The 27058-nt window shown below is 40.5% G+C and overlaps 1 protein-coding gene across 3 annotated transcripts in view; it reads left to right on the forward strand.

Annotated features, from left to right (window-relative positions):
• Positions 1 to 112: 112 nt before the first annotated feature.
• The window catches only part of zc3h6 (zinc finger CCCH-type containing 6), a 40348-nt gene continuing 13402 nt past the window's right edge, over positions 113 to 27058 (forward strand). Inside the window, exons 1-9 of one of the 3 annotated variants that reach the window (XM_033020534.1) lie at positions 118 to 344; positions 473 to 628; positions 17160 to 17346; positions 18599 to 18715; positions 20098 to 20356; positions 22603 to 22730; positions 24985 to 25113; positions 25813 to 25924; positions 26404 to 26513. In XM_033020534.1, the coding sequence (XP_032876425.1) occupies positions 534 to 628; positions 17160 to 17346; positions 18599 to 18715; positions 20098 to 20356; positions 22603 to 22730; positions 24985 to 25113; positions 25813 to 25924; positions 26404 to 26513 (1137 nt within the window). In that variant the 5' untranslated portion in view covers positions 118 to 344; positions 473 to 533. Of the gene's footprint in view, positions 629 to 17159; positions 17347 to 18598; positions 18716 to 20097; positions 20357 to 22602; positions 22731 to 24984; positions 25114 to 25812; positions 25925 to 26403; positions 26514 to 27058 lie in introns of all 3 variants that reach the window. The other 2 variants (XM_033020532.1, XM_033020531.1) reach the window with 2 other exon arrangements.

Here is a 27058-nt window from a genome sequence, read left to right on the forward strand (position 1 = left end):
GGCGGCTGTGGCCAATCAGACGCCGAGGTTGTGTGCGGGCAGCCAGTGGGAGCGGGCCGGAGGCGGGAGCTAGCGGCCAGCAGGTTAGGTTGCGGCTGGGCGCGGGGGGCTCATTCGTGTCCTCCGTGTAAAGTCGGTAGAGAACCCTGTCACCGTCGCTGCGCTAGACAGCATCGAGCGCCATGTTTGTGAGGAGTTAACCACAGCGTTTGAAAATTTTCCTTTTCTTTTTTTGTTGTTGCTCTCGCCAACCAATATCACCAAGAACAAAACCGACGGAAAAAGAGGGGTATCAAACTCTATAGAACCAATACGCAAACAGTTTTAACCAAATAAGAACTCGCGTAAGGTTGAACGCTCTTGTGTTTTTTTCTTTTTTGTAAAAAAGAAAAAATACTGTACTCTTCATCAAATTTGCCGTGAGATTTTTTAATTTGGTTTTATTTATTTATTTATTTTTTTAAACCAACAGTCACACCAGCAACGTCTCTTGTTGAGACCCTCTCCAGTCTTGTACTGCTTGTGTGGGGGAAATGGCTTTTGAAAGCCTTTTCTCCAACCCCCCAAACCCAGTTGACAAAAATGATGTTCTAAATATGACAGAGTCTGAGCTTGCAGGGAACGAAAGGTCGAGTAACATTCTTATATCTCAACCATTCTGAAATTATTCTTAAAAATTAAGTTTTAACATTGCCATTCTCTTTCTCTTCTCTCTCTTTTCTCTCTACCTGCTTTAATTTTTAACTTTTGTTTCCGGGGGAAAAATCAGCTCCTGGGATGTGAATACTATACAGTTTGTATTTCTCTTTCTCTTTTTACAGTTAAAAAGAAAAAATGTATGCTGGGTAGGGCTATTATTCCTGTCCTTTTTATGGAGAAAAAAATATAAACAGTTGTGCATGCTTGGCTTTAAAAAAATATCTAAAACAATATTCATTCGTCCATTTAAAAAACACCTCATTGTGGTAAGTTTTCAAAAATAAGTGAGTTTTTTCCTTAAATAAGGAGGGGAGGGGGGGAGGTGGGGAGAGATCATTTTTAATTTATTATGTAGTAACGAGATTGAATTGTTTTGTCTATTCTGGGTCGACGAAACCTCTTCTCGAAGTCGGGGTGATCCGGTTTCATGTCGTCTTCATGGGATTAGAGCCTCCATTTTGGCAGTGAAACCTTTATGTGAATCAATGGTGTGACCGACATGTTAACTTACAGCATGTTGCCACACTGATATACCCATGAGCACAGAGAAAAGAAGTCCTTCCCCTCCCCTCCCCCCTCCAAAAAAAAAACTGCCTTTCTAAAAGAAAACAAGCACTTATCTATCACATGGAATAATTTGGAAAACGATTCGAGTGTTCTCCTTTTAACCTTGAATTATTTTTAAATTGTTTACTCCCAGACTTGTTACATCAATTTGCCACAGGTCTATTTATAGCATGCCCGAAAACATTTGGTATTGTTCGTTTCTTCTTTTCCTTTGCGTATTGTAGAAGGGAAACTCTTAACAAACAAACATACCCGAGAAACAAAATCTATAACTTTTTAAAGAATCGATCTCGCGTTAAATAACGCGTGCCGCTTTGGTATATGCAGATCATTTTGCTGTTGCACCCCCTCCCCCCGTACTGTCGATAATTGACAGTTTGATACAGGTACTTGTGTTGACTCTTGTTTTTGTACTACACATTGTGGACTTCTGGGACCCCCGTAGCGTAGTCAATTAACGTGGGTTCTCAACTCACCCTTCTCACTCCCTCCCTTGTAAAAAAACAAATGAGGTTCCGTGACAACTTCTCAATTCAGACAGCGGTTTCAAATGTGAACTGTTTTCCCAATGGACTAGTGTAGTAGATAGCTTAATTTTAGTCTTGGCAAAAAGTAAATTGACTTAAACTTGAGATTCATGCAGCTTTTTTGATTATAGGCATTTATTCTGCGGAAGGATAGTTGATCTTAATGTTTGTTTTCAATTTCAAAACTACAACAAAATGCTATCATTCATCATCAACAAGTAGTCTCAGTAAACATCAGTTATTAAAATAAAAAACACAAACGGTGAGCTCAACCAGGTTGTGAGCTTGGAGATGATACTGTTGCGAGGGGCAGAATAGAATAGTAAATGTGCTTTAAATTTGATTACCCTCTGATTCAGTTCCCTCAAAAGTTGCACTCAGTAATTCAGTTCCACGATTTGCCATGGTGGGATTTAAACCTTTAACCTAAAGTCAGTTTCCTATCCTGTCAGAATGTGTTTCAGAAAATCTGATAATTGTCCAGCCGTAGAGCACAAACTGCCAGATCATTATTAAACATGCAAATGATTTACACCCAAAAGGAGAGATAATCTGTTTGGCTTTCACATGGTTCCCGTGTCACACATTAAAGATTTGAATCTTTAGATGAGCTTAGCTGAGATGACTTAACCAGCTAGTTGTTAAATGGGAAATGTAATTTGATGAAACATCCCAAAAGACATTCCCCTATTGTTCACTTTGTACTTTTTTATTTACTAAATATAACAGTTGTTCTACCAACATTTCTCTTAATGGTGGGGAAGACATGCCCATCAAATTTAATGTAATTGGTATAATTCTAGTCCCTTCTGCAAAGTTAGGTGGGAGTAATACTAATTTAGGAAATAATTTTTCCCTCAAACTTTCCTCACTTGTGGCCAAATTATTGTTGGATCTGCATAAAGTCCTTGGTTATTAGCTCATAATATTTTTAGATTAGAGATGGGGCATATTATGGAACAGAAGTTGGCCATTTCAATTAAGTCCAGAATCCCTTGCAGAAATTCCCATTTTATTTATGGTCATATCCATAGAGTTCATTTTTTAAAGATGCAAGAATTTTTAAAATATGTTTATGCTTACATTTTCAAAACATTAATATTACAATGGAATCCTGTTATTGGCAATTAGTGATGGAGTGGACATAAGACTGGTTATCACTTATACATTATAGTTACCTTTACATAATTCTCTTTGGATATCAACGAGTGCAGAGTAGTTTATTGAGAGATGAAGAGCCATGTCAGTGTGTCCATGTTGTTCAGGTCATTTAAGATGTACAAAAAATATAGGTTCCCAAAAATTTGCTGCCCTACTGAAGACTTTTTTTCTTTTCCTGGGTACTTCTCCATCTACCTCTTTGTTCATAAAGATTGCATTTTCTATGATGGTGTCCTTCATTCCAAATTGTGCCATGTTCTCCACCTTAGGTTTAAGACTTGACTGTTGATGATCTTTGTACAGAATTGTTTTTAAGTGCAACACTCTAATTATCTGAGGCAGCCTTGCATGAATGCGTGCCTCCTTAAAAAAAAAACAATTACAAAAACCAATAGGGAACAGATTTTTAACCTATTTTCTGTAATAGAATATTACCAACAGTGAGATCATCATGGCTTGGAGCAATTAGGAAATTAAAGACATTTACTTTTGCAGTTAGCACTTCAAGTAAATTTTTAATATTAAACATTATTATTATTAAACCAAGCTAGTAATGATATTATACCATCATGTGGTATACTTGAGGCCAGAAACATTTGCTTAATTCTAACCAAAAATGTGGATGTTCAGAATGATCTGGTGGATGTAGAATGTAGCAAAACACTAAAATAGGATACTTCCTTTCAGACACCATTTATAAATTTACAAATGTCCCCAATGCTTTGGTAGGAGTAGAATTTATGGGGGGGGGGGGGGTTCTAATGCTTAATGTAAAATTAAATGGCCGTGGTCGTCAGTGTGTTCATTTTTGATATTTGCAGATACGAGGCCCCTACCACTTTTCATTATAGTAAACCTTAACAATTCTGTGAAATTTAGATGTAGGTTTTAGTGCGTGACATTACACCAAATTATTTGTGTATTGTCAAAACATGCCAATGAAGTGCAGGTCCACTGATACTGAGATATTTTGTTTGTTAGTTTCCCTTCTTAATAATGTCACTCATTCCAATTTGGGCTTTTCCACTCATGTCCAAGTTACACACAAGTGAGAAATGTGTAATCTAGCAGTATTGACATTGTCTTGATTAAACTTAATACTTTACCTACCAGCCCAAAACCTGTTGCTTCTATACTCAAAGTATAACAATGAAGTAATAAGGTGGCTCCACCTGCTTTTGTATAATTTGCTGCTGGCAGTGGAATTGGCGCTAATTCCCAGGAGCACTTGCCTCCATTGCCTTGACTGCCCATGTGGAAAATAGCTGATCACAGATGTGCTTCTGTGTTTTAATTGTTGAGCAATATAGAAAGGTAATAATAGTCTTGATTTGCAAGTAAACTTTATTCAGCTTAATTCAATGCAAAATGCAAGCACAATTCAGTTGCATTCCATGTTTCCATTTGTTTTCATTAATAAATCACTTAACTAAACTGCTGAATTCAATTTCAGTGATTGTTGATTGAACTCTTTGCATGTCTTGAGCAAGTACGGTTATTCTCAGCATGGAGCAGAGTTTCTGCTTCTGATTACTGTAACCGTTATCCTCGGTAATTAGAATATTTGCACCTTCTGAGGGCAGAACTGGATTTGGTGGACTTGATAGCTGTATTGACTGATCTGTCAGTTGTTTTATGGGCAACCAGTTGAATAGATACTGGTAAGTGGCCAGTTTGGAAGTAACATGAATCTGCTTTCATGAGTGGTGGAATTTGAAATGCATGATTAAATCTGGGGAGATTTATGGGAATATAGATAGATTAGATCAGGATAAGTGTAAAAATAGATACGTGGTGGTTGATGTTGGCTCAATGGGTTGAAGGGTTAGTTCCTTGCTATATTTCAGTGAGATAAGTATATCTTACAGTGGAAAATTATGATGGGATTGCAAGAACAAAATATGCTGATTCAGATTGGCACTTCTCTTAACTCAAGTAGTTGAACTTCACGAAGACCCACTATGGTTTAAACTAATACTGCTATAAATGTTAGACTACCAAAAATGTTAAGTGAATTTTATTCATAATTTGATTTCTATAATAACAGTTACAAATTATAACGAATTTGTTGACTGGTTGAATAGAAAGGTTGACTGAACTGAGATGCAACTGATCTAGTAGCTTGTGCAATCTCCTTGTTCCCTTGATTCTTGAATTGAGTGCAAGTGAGTAATGGTATCTGGGCTATTAATAATCATTGTTTATTTTTAACCTTTCCCATTATGATTTAGCCTTCATGTGCCGCAAACATTTTTGGTCGGGGTGCACCTTTTTGTAAAAATGTAGGAATGTTGTTAGCTTGTATAGTTTTGCGGGTGTTCATTTTCCTGTGATTTGCAGCAAAATTGAAGATTTAAACTCCAAAGTAAAATTGAAAATGTTTTAGTCATTTGAATTAATAGCCTCCAGAATAGCTTATTTTTGCTGGGGTATAAAGCCATAAGTATTATTTAACATCACACCCATTTTCAGACAAAGCCTACAATGCAAAGTTCAAAGTTATTAAATGTCCTGTGTATGAATAGATTGGTACACACATTTGCATAGTCTACATTAAGCATTACAACCTATCAGTTGAAACTGAAACTTACGTGTTTCATCAATCATCTGAATCATTTGAATGTACTGTGTACACAGCGTTATAACAGTTATAAAATGCTTGGAGCTTCTTCATTGTTTTCCACTTTTTTTTGTCCACGTTGTACACTGTGTTAAATAAATAAAGTTAGTTTCCAATTATAAGTAACCAATCAAGTCACCTTATAAGAACATCTTTTTTGGATATTTGCTTCTTGAAATACTATTAGCATGAAAACTTTGGGGAAATGCTAGTTTTTTACATTTTGCAATCTTGAATTTTGAAATAAATTTGAAGAATATTTGAATAACACTAGACTTTTTTGCCCATTTATAAGTAATTTCACTTTTTTGAGAATTATCGCAGACATGAAATTGGGCTGATGTATTTTTTTAAAGATTAAGACGGTTCAATGATTTTCCATCTGACCTCATCAGTCCTTTTTACTCTAGTCAATTATTTCTTATACTTCAAATTCTCATTTTATTTATTTCATGTTTTTACTGTACGAGTATATTTCTTGAAATTTAGAAAAGTGAGGAAACCCTTTTTCAAACATGCAAGATAATGAGAAGGTTTGACAGACAGGTGTTGATATGTTTTCTCTAGTAGCAAAGTTACCAATACAGGGACATATTTATAAAATAAGGCACCTATCATTTAAAATTGATGTGAGGTGAAATTTCCTCTGATGATTGTGAATAACAGGAATTCGTTATTTCTAAGGCTGACGAAAGCCAAATCATTAAATATATTTAAGGTGGAAATTAAGGATTGAGGATTATGGGGAATAGACATAGAAAAGGAATTTAGGTCCGCATGGATCAGTCATGATTTTCTATTGAATCAGCGCAAACTTGAGCGGCACGATGGCCTACTTATGTACTGCTTTTTTGTGCTTTTCTTTTGTTATCAGGACAAATAAAATTTCTTTCCATTTTAGTTCATTTGTCTCTGCAGCCAAATAACGACATTGTTAATTTGCCCCTCAAATTTGCTTTCATATAGTTGGTAAATTGATATATTTTGGGTCATGGGCGACATCACCTATACCCAACCTACATCAAACCCAATTCGTACAATATGTTTGATCTTATTGTTCTAAACAAACATTTAAAATTCTCATTCCTCAGATTCTATGCCTACAGTTCTCTCTTCCATGCGGTTGAAGTTTTCAGTCACTTTTACAATTGGTGGTTATTTCTATTGCCACGAGCACCATTCTTTACTCTTCCATTTGACCCTCCTCAAAATCCAAGATATTGGCATTTTACATTTTTATGCTTCCATTTATTTTTATAGTTTTATATTGAACATTTTTTTACACTGCTGGTGCTAAATTCTTGATCAATCTATGTTCTATATTTATATTGACCACTCTCTTGGGTGACTGCTTAGGTTGCATTTATCAAACTTGATCATCAAATTCTGGGTCAGGATAGTGAATTTACCTCTAAATGCCCCAGATGAATGATTGATGAACAAATGTACAGAGAACTGGAAGGAAATTGAGTAGTGTGGAGGAACATTGGATGTGTTTCCATCGATACTTAAAAGTAGCAGAGGAGGTCAGTAAGATAAAGAGCTTTGGTTAATGAAATAATGCTTTCACTAGCCAAAACAGAATATAAGAGCTGGGAAAATATGCTATGACTGCACAGTCATACCACAGCTTGCATACCACTTAAAAGGAGGTAACTTAAAAACATTGAAAATAGGGCAGTAGGTGTTCATTTGAACATCGGTAAGGCATTTGACAAGGTCCAACAAAGTAGTCTGGTCCAGAAGATTAAGGTGCAAGGAATCTTTGAGGCATGTTGACAAACTGGATCCAAAATCGGTAGGAGATAGGGCTGTGCTGGAAGGATAGTTTTTTTTACTGGAGTTTGTGAATGACACAAGTTGCTGGTGTGTATAACGAGAGAGATTATCTAAGGCGACAGCAGGATATAGATCGGGAAAATTTGGTGGAATGGTGCCAAATGGGATTTTATCCCAACAAGTGAGAGACGATGGAGTTTGTAAACTTAAATATAGGTAGGACGTACATATACAATAAAATGTGCAGCGCTCGGGAATGTTGATGAATATGTGTACTTTGGGGTTCAAGACTGTAATTCCTTAAGTGGCAATACAAGAAGATAGGCTGGTGAAGAAGGCATGTGGCATCCTTGCCTTCATGAGTCAGGGCAGAGAAAACAAACTGACATCTTATAGTCATACAGCACAAAACAGGCCCTCTGGCTCAACTTCCCTGTGCTGACCAAGATGTCCCATCGGCACTAGTCCCACCTGCCTGCGTTTAACCCATATTCTTCTAAACCTTTCCTATCCATGCACCTGTCTAAATGTCTTTTAAATGTTGTTATATTACCTGTCTCAACTATCACCTGGCAGCTCATTCCAAATGCCCACTCTGTATGGAAAATGTTGTCCCTCGGGTTCATAAAAGTGACGGCATAGATTGGTGGAAGAGTTAGTGGCAACATTAGTAAAATGGTTTTATCTGGGAGTTGCCACACAAAAATGTACTTACTATTGAAATTATACATATTCAGAATACATTTTGCAATTAAATTTCTGTTGCATAATTGAATTAGTTACAAAAGGTTGCACTTTAGCAAAAGAATAACAATAACAAAAGAATAAACTTTTAGACATTTAGTTTTATTGTTATACATGATGGGAGAAAAAGTGAGAGGGCTGGACAAGTGTGCATGTTTATTAATGTAAAGTATGTGATGAGACTTGTTTTTGAGCCAGTGTAGCTTTGCTGTGTAGATTATAGTGGTCACCATAAAGTGTTCCAGTTCCTGGTGTTATGGGATCCATTTAACTCATTCAGTTTCAAAAGCAGTAAAGTAGATCTTGTAGTATGAGGTTTTTAATAATTTTGTTTAACATTAATAATTTTGTTTAATGTTTTAGATGCGAGCGTCATAGGCAAGGCTGGCATTTATTGCCTAACTCTAATTATCCTTGAAAATGATTGAGCTATTTTTGAACAGCTGAGGTCATGCTTGTGACAGTCAATACAATTGGGGATGTTATGCTAGCGATTAATACAATAATTTACGAAGGGTGATAGATTTCTCAGTAAGAATGGTGTGCCATGCACACAGTTAGCAAGTGGTGATGTTCCCTTGTTTAGGTGATACTGCTTTTGGGACAGCCTAGACTAGTAACTGCAGAACATTTGTGAATGATACATATTCTGCTGTCACGTGGAAGAATGAATATTTGCAATGGTGAGTAGGGTTCCAAGCAAGAGAAGTGCTTTGTCCTGGATGATGTTGATCTCATTGCTATACTTGATCAAGTAATTGAAGAGCATTGCATCACATAGTTGCATAAGGTGGAGTAGGAATAAGCTTTTCAAATCCTAAAGCCAATTTTGCCATTGACCTTCTACAGCCATGTTCGTTAGAGAATTTTTAAAGTTGCACTTCTCGGTGATGACACTTCTTCTCATCTGTCCTGAATGGCTGATGTTTGTTTTGAAGCTATGGCACCTAGTCCTGGATTCCTTAACCAAGGAAACAACATCCCTCCATGTTCCCTGTTGAACAATATTTCAATCATACAATTTATATTATTTTAAGCTCTAAAGCAGGGGTCTCCAAACTATGGCCCACGGGCCACATCCGGCCCACCCCGAGACTTTATCCAGCCCACAGCAAGCTCTTAACATGTTCCGTGCGGCGGGCTATTTAGCGGGTTTTGTGGTAGCACAGCTTTGGAGATACAGCGCGGAAACGGGCTCCGGCCCATTGAAGCGATGCCCTATGCACTAGCGATATCCTACACACACTTGGGACAGATTCAATTAACCTGCAAACATGAAGTGTGGGAGGAAACAGAGCACCCGGAGCAAACCCATGCAGGTACAAACTCCGTACAGTCAGAACCCGTAGTCAGGATGGAACCCGGGTCTCTGGCGCTGTGAGGCAGAGACTACCACTGTGCCGCTGCGTGTTGGTAGCGTGGGGAGTGAAGCGAGGAGGAGGAGGGGAGCTAGTTGGCGGCAGTGCTAGTTGCCCCCCCCGTGAGGGTGACCCGTGAACAGCTCCCGCTGAACAGGGTGCCACACTGACCTGGACCCTTTGACAGGGTCTCCGTTGGCGCGGCTAGGAGAATCCTCCCCTGCCCTTCCCTACCCTTCTCCCCTGCCCCCCCCCCCCCCTCTCTCTCTCTTCCTCCCTCTCTCTCACCCCATTCCCTCTCTCTCTCTCCCTCTCCCCCTCCCCTCTCTCTCCCCCTTCCCTCTCTCTCCCCCCCTTCCCTCTCTCCCTCCCTTCTCCCCCTTCCCTCTCCCTCCCCCTTCCCTCTCTCTCCCCCTTCCCTCTCTCTCCCCCCCCCTCCCTCTATCCCCCCCTCCCCTCTCTCTCCCCCTCCCCTCTCTCTCCCCCGCCCCTCTCCCTCTCCTTCTCCCCCTCCCCTCTCTCACCCCTCCACTCCTCTCTCCCCCTCCCCTCTCTCTCCCTCCCCTCCCCTCCTCCTCCCCTCCCTCTCCCCCCCCCTCCCTCTCCCCCCCGCCTCCCTCTCCCCCCCCCTCCCTCATCCTCTCCCCCCCCCTCCCTCTCCCCCTCCCCTCTCTCTCCCCCTCCCCTCTCTCTCCCTCCCTCCCCTCTCTCTCCCCCTCCCCTCCCCTCTCTCTCCCCCTCCCCTCCCCTCTCTCTCCCCCTCCCCTCCCCTCTCTCTCCCCCTCCCCTCCCCTGTCTCTCCCCCTCCCCTGTCTCTCCCCCTCCCCTTCTCTCCCCCTCCCCTTCTCTCTCCCCCCTCTCTCTCTCTCCCCCTCCCCTCTCTCTCCCCCTCCCCTCTCTCTCCCTCCCCCCCCCCCCTCCCCCCCCCCCCCTCCCCCCCCTCTCCCTCCCCTCCCCTCTCTCTCCCTTGCCCCTCCCCTCTCTCCTCCCTCCCCCACCCCTCCCTCTCTCCTCCCTCCCCCCTCTCTCCCTCCCCTCCCCCTCTCTCTCCTCCCCTCCCCTCTCTCTCCCTCCCCCCCCCCTCTCTCTCCCTCTTCCTCCCTCTCTCTCTCCCCTTCCTCTCTCCTCTCTCTCTCTCTCCCTCTCCCCCTCCCCCTCTCTCCTCTCTCCCCTCCTCCTCCTCTCTTCTCTCTCCCCCTCTCCTCTCTCTCTCTCTCCCTCCCCCTCTCTCCTTCCCCCTCTCTCTCCCCCTCCCTCCCCCTCTCTCTGTCCCTCCCTCTCTATCTCCCTCTCTCTCTCTCCCTCCTCTCCCCCCCCCCCCTCCCTTCCCTCCCCCTCTCTCTCTCTCCCCTCCCTCTCCCCCCCTCCCCCCCCTCCCCCTCTCTCCTTCTCTCTCTCTCCCCTTTCTCCCCGTGTCTCCACCTCTCCCCCTCTCTCTCCCCCCTCTCCCTCTCCCCCCCTCTCTCTCCTCTCCCTCTCCCTCTCCTCTCTCCTCTCCTCCCTCTCCTCCCCCCCCCCCTCCCCTTCTCTCCTCCCCTCTCCTCTCCTCCCCTCTCTCCTCTCTCGCTCTCCCCCTCTTTCCTCCTCTCTCCCCCTCCCTCCCCCTCTCTCTCCCCTCTCTCTCCCCCTCTCTCTCCCCCCTCTCTCTCCCTCCCCCTCTCCCCTCTCTCTCCCTCCCCCTCTCTCTCCTCCCTCCCCCCTTCTCTCTCCCTCCCCCCCCTCTCCCCCTCTCTCTCTCCCCCCCCCTCTCTCTCCCTCCCCCTCTCTCTCTCCCTCCCCCCCCTCTCTCTCCCTCCCCCCCTCTCTCCCCCTTCCCCCTCCCCTTCTCCCCCCTCCCCCCCCTCTCTCCCCCCCCCTCTCCCCCTTCGTCCCCTCTCTCACCTCTCTCTCCCTTCTCTCCCTCTCTCTCCCTTCCTCTCCTCCCCCCTCCCCCCTCTCTCCCCCCTCCCCCTCTCTACTCCCCCCCTCCTCTCTCTGACTCCTCGCTCTCCCCCTCTCTCTCTCTCCCCCTCTCTCTCTCTTCCTCTCCCCCTCCTCTCTCTCTCTCCCCGTGCTCTCTCTCCTCTCCCCCCTCTCTGCTCTCTTCCCCCTCCTCTCCTTCCTCCTCTCAGTCTCTCTCCCCCCTCCTCTCCTCTTCCCCCTCTCTCTCCCACCCCTGTCCCCCTCTCCCTCCCCTCTCTCTCCCCCCTCCCCCTCTCTCCTCCCTCCCCCTCTCTCACTCTCCCTCCCCCTCTCTCGTGTGCGTTTCTTTGTGTGTGTGTGTATCAGTGTGTGTATGTCTGTGTGTATATGTGTGTGACATTTCTTTATTTTTTCCGACGGCCCGTTAAAATGTGCCAAATATATAATGTTGCCCTCATGCTGAAAAGTTTGGAGGCCCCTCCTCTAAAATAGAGGTCAGTCTGCCAATACAGCAAATCTGCCATCAGAGGAATCAATCTAGTGAATCTTCACTACATTGTCTATATTGCGTGTATCATTTAGCTGGCTAGACATGCACAATATTTCAGATGTGCTCTCACTAAGGCTAAATATAACTGTATCAACACAGTCTACTTTTGTACTCAAATCCTCATGCAATAAAGACCAATATTCTAACTATGTACATTTTTTGACTAATACTAATTTCTGTGATCAGAAAGGGTCCAGAAAAGATTTCTGTCCCACCCACTCCTCTGACATCAGTCTGAAGAAGGGTCTTGACCCGAAATGTCACCCATTCCTTCTCTCCAGAGATGATGCCTGTCCCGCTGAGTTACTCCAGCATTTTGTGTCTACCTAATTTTGTTCACTTTACACCACTATTTTCAGGCAATTTTTTGTGTTGTGGAAACTTTATTTCCCTATTCTTAAATATTTCTCCAGCCCTGGTTTGTAATATTTCCCTTCTTACATGGTTTAGAAACTAGTTCGCTATTTGTGGTTTTTATTTGTACCTTGTAGATAGCAGAGGCTTTAGGGTGTCAGGAGATGAACTGCTCAGCATTAGATACCCACTCAACCGATAGTCACAGTATTTTTCTCATTGCGTTTTTGGTGAAAGGTGACACTTGAAGATGGTGGTGAATGATTTAACAATGGTAATTTTATTGATTTACCAAGAGTAGGAGATTTAACTCTTCGAGATGATCATGGCTAGCGCTTCTGTGGTACAAGTATCCATTGCCACTTCTCAACCACACCTACATATTGTCAAGGCACTGCTTCATTTGTAGAAGAGTTTTGAATAAGAAAAACATCCTAATTTCTGACTTTGTGTTGGAAGAAAGTTCACTAATGTGGCAGCTGAAAAGGTTTGAGCCTAGGACAACACTGAGGAGCTATTGTAGCAATCATCCAGCAGTTGGAAGTTTAACCTTCAAATGAATATCTAGCTCTCTGTGCAGACTGTAACACCAAAAATTGGAATCTGAAGAAAGGTACCGAACCAAAATGTCCCTCCGCTCCCTCCAGAGATGCTACCTGACTCATTGAGTTACTGTAGGACTTTGCATTTTACTCAAGATTGTACCATCCTGCAGTCACTTGTTTCTCCAAAGATTGTTAAACTAACATCAAGGAGAATGCCTTACTTGGACAAATAATCTTTTGGTGTTATGGGCATACGTGGAACATTCAGTTCTTTGGCCAATGTTTGGACCAAGTCTGTGATGAGGACTGAAGCTGAATATCTATACTCAATCTTAAATTGGACATTTATAAGGAGGTTCTTGATGAATAAGCGCTGCTTGGTTACACTGTCGACAAAACCTTCCAGTATAGAAGATCCCCATGTTATGCTAGTTCAGGGGTTATGGAAATTCACTCACAAAATTAGTGAGAACAAGTAAATATTTATTTTACAACTTTCATATCTTGTCGCATGTGCAGATGATAGGATTTCATGTTGCTAAAATCAGGGTATAAACAGTTTTTCCAGAATGAACTACACACCCCTGCCCCCTTCCACCACCCCATAATGCAGGGATCAACTACTTTGAAAGTAGGCTGGCTTTGTCATGATTGGCTGGAGTGTATTTGTCCTACTTTTTGGGAATGGATGTACCAGGACAATTTTCTATGTTCTTGGGTTGACGCATTGTGCAGCTGCACTGGAACAGATGAGCTGGAGGTGGGTCTAGTTTTGGAGCATAATTCGATATATTACACCTGGGATGTTATTGTCTTTGCAATATCTATCACTGCCAGCTGATTCATGACTTCATACAACATGAAGTGAATAGAATTGGCTGAAGACTGACTTTTGTCAGGAGGAATCTTGAGATGGGTTATCCCTTGGGCACCTCTGACCGAAGGTGGTTATGAGTGTTTTAGTTGTATCATTAGTATTCATGTACCAGGTTATTATTGATTTTGAGTATTTTCTTGGAGCTTGCTTCTTCCATTAGGTACTTAATCCGTGGATCATAATCAGCTGAACTTCAATTAAACCTAATTGTGGGATTTCTTAGCTCTGTCTATGGCACATTACTTTCAAGTTTAGCAGGCATGGAGTTGTGTGTGGTACATTAGATTGGCATCTCATATTAAGTATACCTAATGATATTTGTAAATGATGAAAATGTAGTGTTTAAGGGTAAAACAGGGGTACCTTTGGAACTTTGGTCATGGGTTACGGCAAGGTGACAGTGATGCTTTTGTATAAATTACTGCTTTGTTTTGGATATTAGTACTTGGGCAAGTTCATGAAAAACGAAGGAGAGGAACAGGGCTTTCTGTTGGATACTGGAGATAATAGCATTGACCGAAGAAAACCTGGCTGTTACAAGGTAGAAAGAAAATTAGAAGGTTATGCAGAAGTCTGTAACTAGGTATTCGTGTCATCAAAAATCCAGAACTAGTGTAGGGAGATTGATGATCGTCATGGACTTGATGGGCTGAAGGGTCTGTTTCCATGCTGTATCTCTAAACTAAACCAGATCATGGGTATTTATCAAAATAAATTGAATTAAATGTGTTCATTTTGTGTTTAGACCTTGGCAAATTGGCACCAACCTATCCAGCAAATCATTGAGTCAAATGCTATGGTACTATGGAACTTTATAGTGGTAGAGAAATGCTACTGTTATTTCTAAATCAGTGGGTAATTTGGGTAATAATAGTTCTAGCTCTGGGTTTCAATGATCCCTGGCAACTGGCCTATTCCCACCCCTCTCCCTGTTCTTGTGTTCATTTTGGTTAGCATTTGCTGTTAGAACTTAAGGTTTGTTTCACTGGCAAGGAAACAGATGGCAAGAGGCAGTTGAGTCTAAGACCAACATTGACATCTATGGGGGAAACACATTTTGTGGTTGAGCGAGGGAAATGGTGCTCTAAAATCAGTGTAAATCATTGACAGCAACAAGGTTGATGTTCATTTAACCTTTGTGAACTCCTTACGACACAGAACATTAATAGAAAGTGTGCTACAATTTGAGTAACAAAACAGTTAAAAGTAAGTGTATTATTCATTTGCATGCTGGCATAGCTGGCATTATTTATTGTGCATCCTTGTCCCTTGAGGTTGGCAGTAAGCAATCATTGCTCCGGCCTTTATATTAAAAAACTTCAGCAATTGCTGCAAGGCCTCCAATTATGTCCCAATGACAGTAAAGGAATAATTATATGGTTAAATTAACAAGATAGTTCCCAATTTGTGTTTGTATTCTCCGCTCTGTATAGCTGTTCTGGCTATGACACACGCAAGAGCATGTAGAGTAGTGGTAGCGATACTGTTGCATCTTCTATTTTCAAAAAGTACACATATCCCCATTATCTGCTCATTTGCCATCTATGTACTCGTATGGCCACGAACAGGGTAGGTTTATAGACAAGCTGAAACGTAAAATAAGTTATATCTGTGGATGTAACAGGTGCATTCTTAGTATCTTTATCACAATTTTTTTATTTTTGGTTATATCCATGCCCATAATCCCTTGAGAATAGCGAGGACACAATGTACTTGGGCTAGTTTACCTGAATTATCTCTTTAATCGGAAGAGTGTTCTGACTTTTTCATTTTGAGTCTTTTTGCTACTCAACATCCATATAGTAAGTTTCAGAGATGTATCCATATATCTTGACTGGTTGTTAAAAGATGCAAATAAACTTTGTTCCTGATACATTGGTAGAGTTATGATCTTTGACAACTGGCTGATATTTTGTAAGATAGACACAAAATGTTGGAGTATCTCAGCGGGTGAGGCAGCATCTCTGGAGAGAAGGAACGGGCAACATTTCGGGTCGAGACCCTTCTTCAGACTACTTGTAATGTCTTGTAAGGTTTTGTATGCATCTTTTACTGAAGCATGCTTTCATAATCAACTCCTAAATGATGAATGGAATTCCATGCTATCCCAAATTGGCTTTATGTTTTCAACACCACCACATAAATCCTAAATTAACCTAAATCCATCTCTGCTCATTTTTTTGAACGTGTTACTATGATTGCTTCAAGTATAATCAGCAGGTTCTGTTTCCAGTTGAACTTTGGTCACTGCAAATATTGTCTTAACAAATATGATGTCTAACTCCTTGACAGAACAAAATAGACTGTCTGGTTCTGTCTTCTGCTGTCAAGTGTTTCTACCAATGAGCTGCTCTGCACGTATGATGGAATTGTACTGCTTTTAATAGACCTTGGTCCATGGGTAAATAGAAAGTTACTGGGTTGCCAAAAGTGCCTCCAGTTCCGGATTGTAGAGCTGGATACATTAATTATGTGATACTTTCACGAATGCAGTTCAAATGAGGTTCACCTGGTTAATTCCAGATATGAGAGGGTTATCTGGTTGAACAAGAGAGACAGAGCAGTTTGGGTCTATATTCCTTTGTGTGTATAAGAATGAGATATAACCCTATTCAAACATTATAAAGTCTCAAGAGCCTGGCAAGGTAGATATTGAAATAACAAGGAACTGCAGATGCTGATTTACTAAAGAAAGACACAAAATGCTGGAGAAACTCAGCATTCCAGGCAGCATCTCTGGACAACATGGATAGATGACACCCACCTCCCTTCCAGCTTTCTTAAACTCCCCCCCCCCATTCAGTCTGTCTGAAGATGGACATTGAGATGTTTCACAAGTGGGAGAGTTGAATAAAGGGACATAACTACAAGTGAGAGGCTGGTGATTAAAACTGAGTTGCATAGCAATGTTTTATCAGAAGAGTGACGAATGCTGTTGCAGAAAGTGGTGGAGGCTAAGATTATTGGAAATATTTACAGTGATGGGTAAATAGTTGAAGGGACAATGAATTGGGGGTTATGGGAAACTGACACAAGAGAAATTGATGCTTGCATATATGAGCATAAACTTATGGAATAGCAGGGTGAGCTTGATGGGTCTACTAGCTTACTCTTTGCTTGTCGTCTTGTGCTGGCTATGGGCATTCTCATTAGGTAATTTGTGGATCTGGTACGGTTTGCTCTTTTTATTTTATTATATTTCTTTCATTGTAACAATTTTGTCTTGAGGCATGGTTTTGCACAATTTCTGATTGTTGTAAGACATCATTAGTCAGCATTAAACACATGTCTAGTTTAGAATTTTGTACAATGGACCATTTTCTGTGGGATTTTTTGGAAGAAAGTTCGACAGATATTTTTTTTAAAGCCAACCTTAAAACAACAAAAATAAACTACCCAGCTAAAACTTCAATGATGAATGTGTAAACTTTGAGTATGACGTGACTTTTCTATGCTGCTGATAATTGTTTCTACAGGGAGGATGGGGAACTTGAAGATGGGGAAATCGATGATGATGGAGCTGAAGGAAATGAAGTAAAGAAGGAGACAAAAGAAAATGAGAAAGAGGACAAATCGTCCCATAGAAGATCCAAGAAGAAGAGAAAACGTGAGAAAGAAAGAGAAAAGAAAAAGACAAAAAAGAGAAAGAAAGAGAAGCACAAGGTACAGTAATTGTATTACTAGTGTCTTTATTGACTGGTTTACCCAAGTAACTTGGTTACTATAAGGAATAGGAGTAGAATTAGGCCATTTGGCCCATCGTCTGCTCTGCCATTCAATCATGGCTGATCTATCTCTCCCTCCTAACCCCATTCTCCTGCCTTCTCCCCATAACCTCCGACAACCGAACCAATTAAGAATCTATTTATCTCTGCCTTAAAAAATATCCACTGACTTGGCCTCCACAGCCTTCTGTGGCAAAGAATTCCACAGATTCGCCACCCTCTGACTCAAGACATTTCTCCTCATCTCCTTCCTCAAATAACGTCCTTTAATTCTGAGGCTATGACCTCTGGTCCTAGACTCTCCCACTGGAGGAAACATCCTCTCCAAATCCACAATAACCAAGCCTTTCACTATTCTGTAAGTTTCAATGAGGTCCCCCCTCATTCTTCTAAACTCCAGCGAGTACAGGCCCAGTGCCGACAAACGCTCATCATAGGTTAACCTATTAATTCCTGGGATCATTCTTGTAAACCTCCTCTGGACCCTCTCCAGAGCAAGCACATTTTCCCTCAGATATGGTGCCCAAAATTGCTCACAATATTCCAAATGCGGCCTGACCAGCGCCTTATAGAGCCTCAGCATTACATCCCTGTTTTTGTATACAAGTCCTCTTGAAATAAATGCTAGCATTGAGTTTGCTTTCTTTGCTACCGATTCGACTTGCAGATTAACTTTTTGGGAATCCTGCACCAGCACTCCCAAGTCCCATTGCACCTCCGATTTCAGGATTCTCACCCCATTTAGAAAATAGTCTACGCCTTTATTCCTCCTATCAAAATGCATGAGTCCACACTTTGCCACACTATATTCCATTTGCCACTTCACTGCCCACTCTCCCAACCTGTCCAAGTCCTTCTGCAGAGTCCTGCTTTCTCTACACTACCTGCCCCTCCTCCAATTTTTGTATCATCCGCACACTTTTCCACAAAGCCTTCAATCCCCTCATCCAAATCATTAATATGCAATGTGAAGAGTAGCGGGCCCAGCACCGACCCTTGTGGAACTCCACTGGTCACTGGCAGCCAACCCACTTTAGAACCGAATAAGCATTCACATTTTTTATATATAGGGCCATATTGTACTGAATAAACTTTTAATTGGTCATGTGTACCATGATACAATAATAAGCAGTTTTAAGCACTTTCTTCTGCCCACACTACTTTCTTTTCAACTTTTAATTCCTTTACAGCGGCATTCTCCTTCCAGTGGTGATTCAGACTTCAGCTATGATTCTGATATTGATACTGAAAGATCATACAAGAAAGCTCCTGCACCCTACAGGGAATATGATGCTCCGTTCCCTGCGGTAGGTAACCAAAAATAGCTAAGATATTTTCAAAGCGCTCTTTTTGGTCAGTTAATATATATATATATATATATATATATATATATATATATATATATATATATATATATATATATATATATATATATATATATATATTAATGCAATACTTGATTTTTTACAACATAGTTACTTCAACTATGCTGCTGTAAGTAATTTCTGTGTAGTAGATAAAACATGCTTTGAAACTAAAGCATGAATGTGGATCTTTTTAATTTGCTGACCGGGAACTCGAATACGATGAATATTAGAGGCGTTTTTTTATTTCAAAGTACAATTTTATTTTAAAAACATAAATTATGGGAAACTGATTTGCTTTGCATGCAATTGCATAATAGCAGTTTTAAGCACTTTCTTCTGCCCACACTACTTTCTTTTCAACTACTCCCATGCCCAATGTCCTGATTGGTGATATTTACTCTGTTCCAGCACACTTGCTTGTTGTGCATAAATGACATTGTGCATGGTGTGTCCATGCAGACATACCTATAACGATGAGGATCCAACCCTATGTAAAACAGTCTGAAGAAGGGTCTCCACCCATTCCTTCTATCCAGAGATGTTGCCTGTGCTGATGAGTTACTCCAGCATCCTATGTAAAATAACATTTTTACCCACTTTCTCTTAGTGATATAATTGGGTGTATTTGTTGTTGTGCAGTACGTAGCTCCCAACTAAATAGCTTTAATAAATTGGTCAGCAATATATTCAGAAAACTATATTGTCTTTTGTGTATTCCATTTTTTGCATTCTGCCACATTTAAAGGTGAAGTTGGCAAATATAGAATTAAATGATCATGTGTACCATGATACAATAATATGTATGAGTTTATCTGCTGTGGCTTGAATGATAAAATGTGGAACACATTTAGGGCGTGGCTCAATAGCGCTGCTGGTAGAGCTGCTGCCTCACAGCATGAGGGACTTGGGATCGGTCCTGACCTTGGGCGCTGTCTGTTTGGAGTTTGCACATTATCCCTGTGATCGTATGGGTTTCCTCCAGGTGCTCTGGTTTCCTCTGACATCCCACAATGTGTGGGCCTGTAGGTTAATTGGCCTCTGTAAATTGCCCCTCATGTGAAAGGAGTGGATGAGAAAATGGGATAAAAGTAGAACTGATGTGAACGGGTGATCAGCAGCCAGCATTGACTTGGTGGGTTAAAGGACCATTTTCCATGCTGTATCTCTAAACTAAACTAAACATTTGAAGAAAGCTCCTGATGTTAAACAATCCTGGTTTGATATGTTTCTTTATAATACGTATTGATAATGTTTAAAATGTGAATCTGAAATTGATATGAAACTGTGTGTTTGGACTTAACTTAGCCTCATTTTGGTTTTAGCATGCACAAGGACCTGCAAATTACATGAAATCCCCTGCACAGAAACCGTACAATAACAACAATGCTGATAACCGTGACTATGCTGATTATAGCGACTATAGTGAGGAGAAATATGATACATATGAAGAGGAAGAGTGTGATGACTTTGCGAATGAACTGAAACAATACAAGCAGGCAAAGGAAGCCTCAAATGTTATGTCTCCAAAAGGGCCATCAATGGGACAGATGCGTAAACCTGGTATGAAGGATATCCAGATGGGTGAGTTGTGTTTGTTTCTTTAAAACTTTGTATTCCGGAAGTTTAATGGTGTATATGGCCGAACACTTACTCTCGCCTAGTCCCATCTACCTGCACTCAGACCATAACCCTCCATTCCTTTCCCATCCATATACCTATCCAATTTATTTTTAAATGCTAAAATTGAACCTGCCACCACCACTTCCACTGGAAGCTCATTCCACACAGCTACCACTCTTTGAGTAAAGAAGTTCCCCCTCATGTTACCCCTAAACTTCAGTCCCTTAATTCTCAAGTCATGTCCCCTTGTTTGAATCTTCCCCACTCTCAATGGAAAAAGCTTATCCACGTCAACTCTGTCTATCCCTCTCATAATTTTAATGACCTCTATCAAGTCCCCCCTTAACCTTCTGCGCTCCAAAGAATAAAGACCTATCTTGTTTAACCTTTCTCTGTAACTTAGGTGCTGAAACCCAGGCAACATTCTAGTAAATCTCCTCTGTACTCTCTCTATTTTGTTGACATCTTTCCTATAATTTGGCGACCAAAATTGTACACCATATTCCAGAATTGGGCTCACCAATGCCTTGTACAATTTTAACATTACATCCCAACTTCTATACTCAATGCTCTGATTTATAAAGGCCAGCACACCAAAAGCTTTCTTTACCACCCTATCTACATGAGATTCCACTTTCAGGGAACTATGCACAGTTATTCCTAGATCCCTCTGTTCAACTGCATTCCTCAATTTGCTACCAATTACGATGTACGTCCTATTTTGATTTGTCCTGCCAAGATGTAGCACCTCACACTTATCAGCATTAAACTCCATCTGCCATCTTTCAGCCCACTCTTCCAAATGGCCTAAATCTCTCTGTAGACTTTGAAAATCTACTTCATTATCCACAACACCACCTATCTTAGTATCATCTGCATACTTACTAATCCAATCATCCAGATCATTGATGTATATGACAAACAACAGTGGACCCAACACAGATCCCTGAGGCACCCCACTAGTCCCCAGCCTCCAACCTGACAAACAGCCATCCACCATTGCTCTCTATCATCTCCCATACAGCCACTGTCGAATCCATCTTGCTATTTCAGTTACATTTAAATTTAGGTGGCCATTTGTGAATGGGCTGTAAGAACTTGTATTCTATGACAGCTACAAAGTTTAAGTCCTTTTCCCCCTCAAACACATTTTAGGCTTTTTGGCCCACCGGGTCCACGCCGACCTGGGGCCCCGCACATATCCTACACACACTAGGGATAATTTACATTTATACCAAGCCAATTAACCTACAAACCTGTACGTCTTTGGACTGGGAGGAAACCGAAGATCCCATGCAAGTCACGGGGAGAACGTACAAACTCCGTACAGACCGCACCCCTAAGTCGGGATGTGACCCGGGTAACCGGCGATGTAAGGCAGCACCTCTACCGCTGTGCCCTAAATCTCTAGTGATTATATAATTTGCTCCAAGTAAGTCAACTGTTGATATGCAAGCTCCTCAATTCTTCATGACTTATTTGAAACCTCACTAAATCTCTGGATATTTTTAATAGTCTAGAAGCATAGAGTAGAACTAATTCTTAATTGAATTTGCAAATGATTCAATCAGGCATGAAACAAGACAGTCTGAGGAAGGGTCCTGACACGAAACGTCCCCTATCCATATTCTCCAGAGATATTTCCTGGTCCGCTGAGTTACTCAACCTGCATCTGCAATTCCTAGTTTTCTACAGACTTCTCTGTAGTTACGTCCATTGAATTTGTTTTTTCTCCTTCATAATCCCGATTGTATCATCTGAAGGTAGACACAAAATGTTGGAGTAACTCAGCGGGACAGGCAGCATCATCTGAAGTCCATTAGCATGCTGATTAGGCTAATTTTTTTGAAACTTTTTAATGACGCAGCAGACAGAAGAGACTTTTTCTTGGATGAATTTTAACCCAAATAAAAACACTGAACTAAGTAACTCCATAAATTAAGACTTTTTATTTGATTACTGAACTGAAACACTGTCAGGCTTGTTATTTCTCATTTCTTCCGTTACGTAAATAAGAATCTACCCAGACGTCCCCCATAAAAAGGGACACTCGAGTCTTATTTAGTTATTTAGAAGAAAACTTATTTAGTTTGACTAAATGAAAAGATTTACTATGTAAAGATTTAATGCGGGACTTTGTCTGGCAGATGCTTTTGTGATTTGAGTTTTTTTAACTGAGTAATGTAATAAGTTGTGGATTTTTCTAGGTGTCATGCAAAAGGGTAGAGGTCGAGGAATTGGCCGTGGCCGTGCTATACGAGGTCAACCAAAACAGAAACGCAAAACCTGGGGACCTGGAAGAGGATCTGATGGTATGATGGATGGCTGTGATGAGGTAAAATTTTAAGTGATTTAATACAGTTAAACCCTTGTTACAACGAACAATGGGGAGAGAATGGTTTCTTTTATTGCCGATTGTCCTCTATAACCGAGTAAGGGTTTGCCAAGTAATAGTATAATTGTATAAGCAGTAGAAACAAAGAACTGCAGACGCTTGTTAATATACAAAAGGACACAAAGTGCTGGAGAAAACTAGCAGATCAGGCAGCATCTCTGGAGAACATTGGCATATATTTGCATAAATCTTCTGCAGCCACTGCAACTCGAACATTAAACTTCTTTGTATTCAAAGGTAGACAAAAGTGCTGGAGAAACTCAGCGGGTGCAGCAGCATCTATGGAGCGAAGGGAATAGGCAACGTTTCGGGCCGAAACGTTGCCTTCTTCGGGCTGATGAAGAAGGGTTTTGGCCCGAAACGTTGCCTATTTCCTTCGCTCCTTAGATGCTGCTGCACCGGCTGAGTTTCTCCAGCACTTTTGTCTACCTTCCAATTTCCAGCATCTGCAGTTCCTTCTTAATTTCTTTGTATTCAAGTTTGGTTGTATTGGCTCTATTGCTTAATCTAAAACTGGTGCACAAATACACTGCAACCAACCAATGCCTTAAAATGCTTGGTGTTTGATGATCAATAGACAATAGACAGAAGGTGCAGGAGTAGGCCCTTCGAGCCAGCACCGCCATTCACTGTGATGGCTGATTATCCACAATCAGTACCCCTTTCCTGCCTTCTCCCCATATCCCTTGACTCGGCTATCTTTAAGAGCTCTATCTAACTCTCATGGAAGCATCCAGAGAATTGGCCTCCACTGCCTTCTGATGCAGAGAATTCCACATTTACAACTCTCTAGATGAAAAGGTTTTTTCTCATCTCTGTTCTAAATGGCCTACCCCTTATTCTTAAACTGTGGCCCCTGGTTCTGGACTCCCCCAACATCGGGAACATGTTTCCTGCCTCTAGCATGTCCAATCCAATAATCTTATACGATTCAATACGATACCCTCTCATCCTTCTAAACTCCAGTGTATACAAACCCAGTTGCTCCATTCTTTCAACATATGACAGTCCAGCCATCCTGGGAATTAACCTTGTAAACCTTTGCTGCACTCCCTCAATAGCAAGAATGTCCTTTCTCAAATTTGGAGACCATGATTGCACACAATACCCCAGGTGTGGTCTCACTAGGGCTCTGTACAACTGACCTCTTTGCTCCTATGCTCCACTTTTGTTATGAAGGCCAACATGCCATTAGCTTTCTTCACTGCCTGCTGTACCTGCTTGCTTACTTTAATTGACTGATGAACAAGGACACCTAGATCTCGTTGTACTTATCCTTTTCCTAATTTGACGCCATTCAGACAATAATCTGCGTTCCTGTTTTTGCCACCAAAGTGGATAACCTCACATTTATCCACATTAAACTGCATCTGCCATACATCTGCCCACTCACCCAACCTGTCCAAGTCACCCTGCATCCTCATAGCATCCTCCTCACAGTTCACGCTGCCACCCACCTTTGTATCATCTGTTAATTTGCTAATGTTGCTCTTAATCCCTTCATCTAGATCATTAATGTATATTGTAAATAGCTGCGGTCCCAGCACCGAGCCTTGCGACACCCCACTTTGCTACTTTTAAAAAACAATCTTAAAATTAAATTAAATTCCATCTGCTCTTTCTGATATTTTGAAATCTTGTTATTTTCATTACCAACCAAATGACACAAACTGATTCAATTTGTAAATCGTCACTACGAAGGACTAAACAGTAGTCCTTGGAACAAAGTCTCAGAATCCAAATTGTATATCATCCTTTGGTCTGATTAAACCACTGTTCTCGTCCTTTTATTTCTTCGTTTTTTTCTTTATCCACGTAACACTCCCTTTAATATATGCTTTAATTTTACTAGCAAATGCTTTGTGTGATCAAACACCTTTTGGAAATCAATTATGCTACCCTTCTAAATGTTTGAGGCGTTCAATGTACTTTTTGTTGCTGTTGGTTTTTCTGCCTATTCTTCAAGTGTTAATAAAATTATCCTAGATTGCATAGATATTTCATTGGTTTTAAGGCAAGACATTAATATCGATAATTTTTTTACTATGGTGCATATTTTCAATAGTAACAACTTTGATTCTTTGATTTTTGTAAATAGTGATTCTAATTGCCTATGAATTTGATTCCTTTGATTTGCAAGTAATAAAACAGTGTGGGGGAGAAATTGTTTTAAGCAGTTTTGTTGATATTCCAGGATGGTTATGGAGGTCCAAATTTTCCCCGAAAAAAGAAGAAAATTCAAGATTATCCATACCATGGCCCAGTTGAAAAGAATAGGAAAGGAGGCATATGCAAGTATTTTCTGGAGGGTCGCTGTACAAGGGTATGTTTCTCATAGTTTATGATATTTTTAATTGGAGATGGCTATGGTTAAAATAAATTAAAAGTATTGAGGAGCTTATTTCTCTTGACAATGTAAATGTTACTGTGGTTAGCCTTGTGTCATTACATTTTGTTTTTTCCCCCAACTCTTTGCTCGTGACAGAATTCCCACATCGTTATTAATGGGGAGCATGATTTAAAATATTCAATGGAAACACATGGCTTGCTGTACAATTAACAATATGCTGAACTGGTTAGTTAGTTTAGTTAATAGTATAAATTGCAATCTCCACTAAATGTTGCTGAAAATTCAAAACTCAACTTTATAATTCAAACTAAAATGAGGAGTTTTATACCATATAGCCTGGGCAATAATGTCCTTAGCATTTTTTTGAACTATAACTTCATGTTGGATAAGTTCATTAGTTTATATCTTAGCAGCAGTCGCAAGTCATTCAGAGCATCTTTCACTAATGGCACCACGGGCTGTAGATGTTGACTCTTACACACAATTGGGAAGGTCTGCCATAGATGATGCACAAGATACACAATAATGATTTTATCCTGCTGGAACGGATGTCTCAAATTTGCACTTTGTGCACACTTCAAGCCTATCATTTTTCTGACAGCAAAAAGACTGAAAACTTGACGCAATGATTTCCAACCATGATGTATGTTTTTATTTGATTTTGTTAAACAGGGGGACCAATGCAGATACAGTCATGACGTAGTCATACAAAAGAAGAAGGATATCTGCAAATTCTACCTTAATGGATATTGTACCAAAGGAGACAACTGCATTTTCATGCATGATATCCTTTTATCTCTTTACTGTTTGAATAACATGTAAACATTATTTTTATTTGTTCTTAAGTTCCTACTCTAATTTAAATAGCTGCTTTAAATAACCCTATAAATAAAATAAATATAGCTGATTGTCTGTTGAAACTGAATAAAGCAGATTATCATTCATCGTACAACATGTACTCACATTTTATTTGTGCACTTTTTTGCCATTTTCCAATCCATTTTGGGAATCTAAAGTTCTTTGGCTCTGAAATCCTGCTTCTCAGCAAATGTAATTACATTCAGAATGATCTCCACATCTAAAGTTGGTTACAGACTTTTTGAATACATTAAACATAAAAAAATAATTTGTATAAACTGGTTCCATAACATGAATTTCTTAGTTAGGTTTTAAATAATAAGCAAATTTATTCTTCAAGGCAAAAACCTCTAAGATGTCCTTGATCTTGTTTTTTTTTAATGTTCCTTAACGATTTTAATGTACGTGAATACCCGTGTAAATTCTATCATACAGGAGCAATGTGCTATCAAGGTGATAATTGCAAGTTCTCGCATGCTCCACTCACTGACGAAACGAGGGAATTGTTAGACAAGGTTTGTATGTCAATTAATGTGTGATTTTTTTTTTTTAAACAAAAAAATATTATTTCAGAAGTTGCTCTTTCAATGGCTATAGTGCGTAAATGCACCATCTGATATGCCATTGTGGTATAGATCACAAATTACAGTTATGTGATCTTAATCAAAATGGTAATAACAGCATTGCTAGTTTCAGCACCCTTTTTATTTCTCCGGCTGGGCATTTTCTTGAATATGAGTGATTATCTGGAATGATCAAGTATTTAAAATCACTATATTGCTTCTGTGTTTAAGTTATTAAACAAAACACATATGTACCAGTAAATTCAAATTTAATCTAATTGAAACATTTTGTTCCATTGGCAACAGTTGAATGGAACAAATCAACAATTTGCCAATGGAACAAAATGTTTCAAATAGATTTAAGATTAAATTTGAATTACTGGCACATATACGTTACCTTTAGCTGGATCTTGGAAAACTGAAAACAAATTCAATGATTCTTACTAGACAAGTGGCCATTTTTATGTTTTCATGATTGTTGATTATGTACCCAGCAA

The sequence above is a fragment of the Amblyraja radiata genome, chromosome 5 (assembly GCF_010909765.2).
Source record: "Amblyraja radiata isolate CabotCenter1 chromosome 5, sAmbRad1.1.pri, whole genome shotgun sequence".
NCBI classification, from domain to species: Eukaryota; Metazoa; Chordata; class Chondrichthyes; order Rajiformes; family Rajidae; genus Amblyraja; species Amblyraja radiata.